Source organism: Ascidia mentula, chromosome 9, assembly GCF_947561715.1.
Source record: "Ascidia mentula chromosome 9, kaAscMent1.1, whole genome shotgun sequence".
NCBI lineage: Eukaryota > Metazoa > Chordata > Ascidiacea > Phlebobranchia > Ascidiidae > Ascidia > Ascidia mentula.
The window spans coordinates 4,939,329-4,946,061 of record NC_138574.1 but is presented as its reverse complement, the minus strand read 5'-3'; the positions used below and the strand labels follow the sequence as shown (position 1 = coordinate 4,946,061).

The 6,733-nt window shown below is 38.5% G+C and overlaps 1 protein-coding gene across 1 annotated transcript in view; it reads left to right on the top strand.

Moving 5' to 3' along the window:
- Nucleotides 1-1,360: 1,360 nt before the first annotated feature.
- The window catches only part of LOC145913919 (uncharacterized), a 33,008-nt gene continuing 27,635 nt past the window's right edge, over nt 1,361-6,733 (top strand). The window contains exons 1-3 of the mRNA XM_083001689.1: nt 1,361-1,445; nt 6,077-6,215; nt 6,644-6,714. Coding sequence (XP_082857815.1) covers nt 1,361-1,445; nt 6,077-6,215; nt 6,644-6,714 — 295 coding nt within the window. The remainder of the gene's footprint in view (nt 1,446-6,076; nt 6,216-6,643; nt 6,715-6,733) is intronic.

Sequence of the window (6,733 nt, the reverse complement as noted above, 5' to 3'; positions counted from 1 at the left end):
GTATAAAATTGGGGAAATCCCGTTTTCAAGGCCCTCTGCAATAATGTACCTGGTGACTGTTCTGCTTGTTTCCCAATGACTGTTGATGAGTCTTGTGACTTACATAGAGACCTAATATTCTTCAAAGTTTTCAAAAAATGCTCCTGGATGAGATTACAGAGCAAGGACTTGAGCTTCCTGGAAGATCTTATGACCAATAGGGGGATATAAACCTGCCTGGAGGTTGCTTAGGCACTTTTAATGCAAATGACTTTAAAAAGATTATATTATACATTTAATTTTCATATTTGTCCTCAGGTAAGTCATTGTAACTTATAGTTATTTTTGCTGCATAAACTATTGAAGCAGGCGAGTAGCGAACGGAATGTCGTCATCCTAAAGCTACTGCATAGTTTCATTCTGTTATTTTGCAGCATGTACAAACTTTCCGTATCCAGGTTATAAATCGCACCCCTCTTCTCTTTCTTTGCTTCTTTTCTTTTGGTGCATTTTTTGTCTTGTGGAACAAAAATTGTCCAATATCTGCTCTTCGGAGCCTGGTGTTGGCAAAAAGATATTTACGGTAATTATTAAAAACGCACATTTCTAGAAACGAAAAATCGCACAATTTGTCTGCAACCAAGCTCCAAGTTCCTACCAAGCACCACTGCCTGCCTGCTATTGATCTAAGGTCAAATATTTGGGAATTTTGTTTGAAAGGAAATTGTGTAAGATCATTACCCCAGTAGTTGTCACATGCAGCTTGTCGCAACCCATCACCTCCCAGTGCGACTGGCTGCGAACCCACGACTTTACATGGGCGCCTGACTCGATAACCTTTATGCATCGGTGCCCATGCCATTTCATTTCCTTGTATATTGTTCTTATGCGTAGTTGCTTATTTCGCAAAATAAACATGATTTGATTTGAGTTGAGTTGTGTACAGATCGAGTAGTGAGGTGCGAACTTTTTGTTATGTATCGCGTGCTAAACATTTGTGTGACTTTTTGGAACGTTGTTGGTACTGAGACGACATACAATTAAGGTCCACTATTGGAAACAGTTTCTAACATTCTATTGAATGCCTATAAGATTTTTGACAATAGGTAAAAATCAGCCCCCGTGCAATTTTGCAACCATGACAATGTGCCAATTTTGGCGTGCGTGCCCTGTATTGTGCCCCCTTCTACACAGTATGTACCTGTTCGGAGTTTTTGCGAGAGGTCGCCTTTATTTCTCCACTTTGAGTTGTCCTGCTTTTTATTCATATTTTTGCGTTTCCGGCCGGAGCTTGTGGAGGTTGAGTTCTGCATGTTGCAAAAGGCGAAAAGGCGGCCTCCCAAGACTGTCTGTCCTCTGAGTCAGTTCTAATATTCTTAAAATGCGGGAATCGGTGGCATTTTCCTGCCCGGTGGAAGCTATAACCAAGCAATGGTTGGCAGTGGCCGACAACGGATTAAGCAGAAGTTTGTCACCAACCTGATTTTATCGCCATCGGTTGGCATTTGGTTTGGCGTCGAAAAATCGGCCCGGTCGGCATTGTCGGCACTGTCGACTACTGTTTCCATTCTGCCAACGTTCTTAGAACACCCGACCACACCTCGCCGTAAAAAAAGATGGTGAGATATGGCTCGGGTGTCCTTTGTAGACGCAGCAAGGAGTTAACATTTTCTTTGTATTTGCAACTTGTTGTCTTTCTGGCCCAAAGCCGAAAATACACGAATCATATTTTAAAATTTAAAGTTTGTTGAAATTGCAATCAGTCAACAACAAAATTACCGACAAGCGGTAGCTCCTGATATGGTGTCCCGACTTGCTGAAAAACACAAAATAACAAACCTAATTCGTCGATATGAACACCACTTCAGTGTAGTTGCTCTGTAAAGATTTTAATTCGGCGCAAATGGCCAACTACCTATATAAACACCTTAAGATTCAGTTTTTAGCTACATCCCCTTGAACACTTTCATGCTTTTTTAACTAATGTTTTGACAACACCCAGCACCAAATGACTAGCTGACTGACAGGGCCAAAATTGCACTAAAACTGCACCAAAAAAAATCGCTCTGGCAACAGTACATTGACCTTACTTCATCACTGGTTACTTTATTACGCAACCCAATGTCCTCCTGACAGAGGACTTCAAGGTGCATGGGCATTCCCCGCGAGCGATTAAAACTTTTTTTGACAGAATTACTGATATGCGGTATTGAGCGATAGAGTGAAATAAAGAAAACTTGTCTTACCGAGTAAGCATTCCTGGAACACAGTTTAAAGGCACAGTTTAGAACAAAACGATGCATTTCGGAAGTTGATTGGAAATACTGAACAAGAGATATTTGCATTGGATAAAAATAAGTGAAAAAAAATAAAGGTCTTCGTGTATATGTATGTGCTGTTGCTATAGCGAATTGGAGCGCGCCTGGGGGCACTCTTAGTGGGGTTTCAGGCGTTTTTAATCAGATAGTTAGACAAAACAAAAGGGCTGTTATATAGAGAAGTAAATCAATAAAGGGGTCAATCATTCGTGATTTTATGAAAGATCTGTTCCTAGTAGGACATTATTTTAGTTAAAACGCAACAAACTTGCAATTGTAATTTGCAGGGAAATGAATCGTTTATCTACCAAATCACTTGCATTTTAGGTAAAGCCAATTTCGCCTCCACACAGTGGTGTCAAACGTAGCTGCTGAAATATTACTTAAACAGCCAATGTCTTTCCCAGGCCAGCTAGGTATTCCCATAGATAGAGAACCTGCAACGTGAGGTTTTACTGCAATCAACTGTGCTTTTGGCAAACTTTACATTTGCTAAAGGAGACAAATATAGTCACTTACCCTTATAGATTAAACCAGTGATGGGCAACCTTTGGCACAGCCGGGCCAAAGCTGCACTTGATTTGGTGACAAAAATGTGTTGCCTTTGGTGTTTGCCAAAAGGCAGAGAAAATAAACGCGCGTGTACATTATTATTCCACTTGATGTCGCTCTTATTCGGAATTTGACACTGTTGGCCAGGCCTTAAATAACGTGCCCGTTCGTTAATAAGGCACACGCACGTTATCTAAGGTACGCGTACAAAATGACGAATTATGACACCGATCGCCAACCATAAACGTCTTTGGACTATCCTAAAGTTCGCTGTTCCAGGATCAAAAACCTTTTTTTTTGAAGGACATTTATGTCAACAATTTTCTTGAAAAAACGACAATTGTGTCCCTGGATCGAAAAAGACGAATTTTCCATAAACGAAAATTACGTTCCCGTAACCAAAATTCTGCTCCCGTAACGAAAATTTCGTTCGAAAAGTAACTTAAATAAAACGACAATTATGTTCCTCGATCGAAAAGTAACTTCAATGGAAATGTAATTATTCTTCTGGTACGGTAATTTTGTTCCAGTGACGAAAATTTCGTTTCCGTGACAAAAATTCCGTTCAAGTAGCGAAAATTCTGTTCCAGTAACAAAAAATTACGTTCCAGTAACAAAAATTCCGTTCACGTAACGAAAATTCCGTTCCCGTAACGAGAATTCTGTTCCATAAACGAAAATTACGTTCCCGTAACCAAAATTCTGCTCCCGTAACGAAAATTTCATTCGAACAGTAACGTAAAAAAAAAGGCAATTGTGTTCCTCGATCGAAAAGTAACTTCAATGGAAATGTAATTATTCTTCTGGTACGATAATTTTGTTCCAGTAACGAAAATTTCGTTTTCGTAACCAAAATTCTGCTCCCGTAACGAAAATTTCATTCGAACAGTAACGTAAAAAAAAGGCAATTGTGTTCCTCGATCGAAAAGTAACTTCAATGGAAATGTAATTATTCTTCTGGTACGATAATTTTGTTCCAGTAACGAAAATTACGTTCCCGTAACCAAAATTCTGCTCCCGTAACGAAAATTTCATTCGAACAGTAACATAAAAAAAGGCAATTGTGTTCCTCGATCGAAAAGTAACTTCAATGGAAATGTAATTATTCTTCTGGTACGATAATTTTGTTCCAGTAACGAAAATTTCGTTTCCGTAACAAAAATCCGGAACGCAAATTATGTTTCATTAATATTTTCATCTTCCCGTAAGTGTCTACGTTTGGAAACGTCTATTCGTAATAAAATCAACCTTATACTCGTGAGCAAAACCACGTTTTCTTCGTCTCTTTGTCGACATCTAGTGGTAATTTTTGGCTTGGTCGATTTTCGTAACACAATTTTTAGTGCGATATTAACCAAATTGTGATTTTGGAAACACAATTCAAAAACCAAAATATGTTCCTGTAACGAAATTTTGCGTAAAAATAATGTTCCCGATACGGTTTTTCTCATTTTGGAACGAAAAAACCAGTGATGAGCAACCTTTGGCACAGCCGGGCCAAAGCTGCACTTGATTTGGTGAAAAAAAGGGGTTGCCTTTGGTGTTTGCCAAAAGGCAGAGAAAATAAACGCGCGTGTACATTATTATTCCACATGATGTCGCTCTTATTCGGAATTTGACACTGTTGGCCAGGCTTTAAATAACGTGCCCGTTCGTTAATAAGGCACACGCACGTTGTCTAAGGTACGCGTACAATATGACGAATTATGACACCGATCGCCAACCATAAACGTCTTCGGACTATCCTAAAATTCGCTTAATTCGCACAAATTTTTCATTTTTGAATGCGGATTACCGAGTTCTATTGTACTAAAATTATTGGTTAATTCGAAAAACAATATAATGTTAGCAAAGAAGTAATTCGAGCAACGAGGTAATAACTGGAATAAAAGGTGGAAAAGGTTATTACTGCATATAAAAACTTTACGTTCGACTTATATAACAACAAAACTACAGTAAGCTAATGTTAAGAATAAGAATCCATGTTTAAAATCATCCTGTGCGCGAAACGTTTCGGTACGGATCGAAGAGATAAAAACGTTGTGGATAGTGCTAGACTACCCGAAATGGTACGCCGTTAGTTAAACTTCGGATATCACTGTTTATAATTGTTTGCAAAACATTTGATGTTTCATGTCCTGTAAAATGTAGTTAGCGTATTCCCTGTGATGGAGCTGGCCTATTTTGAAAGCTGAGCTTTCATCGGCCTTTAGCTGAAACCGTGCAGGTTGTAGACATTCGTGACATTTGTGACAAAACCAACAATCCTACCAAACGCCCACTTCGTTGTAAATCAAATACGAAAACTTGCACAATCGAAGTACAAAGTTCGCACTCTGAATTGTGCTTGGCACGAGCAAACCAATTCACCACCATGTGTTGGTTGGCAATGGCTCGAATCTCTCCATGTGTACTATGCGGTTATTGTTTAATGAATGATCGCACTTGATGTGACACGTTGCACATGTTTTTGTAAACCAGTGGCACCAGACCTGAACTCTATGGCATGCCACTTCCAAGCCCTGCACACTTTTCGCCTTGTTGAGTTATGAAGTGCCACCTTATAATCTTGTTTTAGTCGCATTTTCCAAGGAATGGACCGACGAGTCTATGCTTTGTAACTCATTTGAATATTTTTCCATTTATAGATTTATCTGTCGTTTTTAGACGTTTTCGTCAAACGTTTTGGCTCAGCACCTGAAAACCTTTCTCGCACCAATAGTGGTAAGCGTGCCGTTGATTGGAAACGACGGTTTAATTCGGATAAGAGTTTGGTTCCTGCATTGTTGGTCAGCAAATATTATACTTCAAAATGCGTTTGCCCACATATCCGCTGTATTCCTTTGGCTAACTTTTTCATCAAAAATAATCGTTTGATCTTATGTTTTCGAGACTAAATAAAAGTTAATTTTCCTCGAGGCATATGTGTTTAATATATATTAAAACTTGTATGCTTAGATGTTTTTTTATCAATTTTCATTGTTACGGTTAGTAGATAGTATTATTACCCTTTTGGGGTTTACTAAAAGCTGTTTTGTACTTCAAATATGTTTGCTTTCTTGCAACTCAATGTTCATGCTTGTCACGTAAGTTTCTCATGTTTTTGTGTACTTCGAACAAAGAAGAAAAGGCGCTTCACGATGATAGGCTGCTGTCTCCAAATATTTGTTCATGCATAACACTTAATGATTGTTTAAATATATGTCGCGACATATTAACCCTTGCAGATTGCACCTATGGTTACAGTGTACCATTCAACTTGGGATACAGGAATGCAGTTGCTGTGTTCATAATTGAAAAAAAAAAGATTTGTCTGTACAATTCGGAAGAACATCTTTCCGTATTTGAATGGTTTGATCGCCACAAGTACTAGTTGACAAACAGTACAGAAAGATATATATTTTTTACCTGATGCTTTTTTTAAAACCGCTGCAATCAGTATTTTCTGTCTTTTATTCTATGCCAAGTTTAGCTACAAAATCTGTGCCGTGGAGTAATGTAATTTAAAAACTGCATGACGTAATAATACCAAAAAATGGAATCCGTTGGTGCGTGGACAATTTTGATCGCCTTATTATTTATTGGCCGAGGTAAGTTCTAAATCAATAAAGCTTTAAATCAGGAGTCTCAAACTCAAATTTCCTCGAGACCCAATATTAAATAACATATACCTATATATAGTTCGTAACGATTCCCATTCAGCTTTACCTATAATCTTGTAATGGATCAAAAAGCGGTGTTCGCATGCGTAGCCTACGTGCTTTTACATAGTTGTTAGTCATTGTGTTTTACAGAAATAATCGCCAAGTGAAAGAATTAGCTGAGGGTGACGTAACATTCACAATAGCTGACGCCTTCCAGAAACGTGTGTTTTGCCCTAAAAC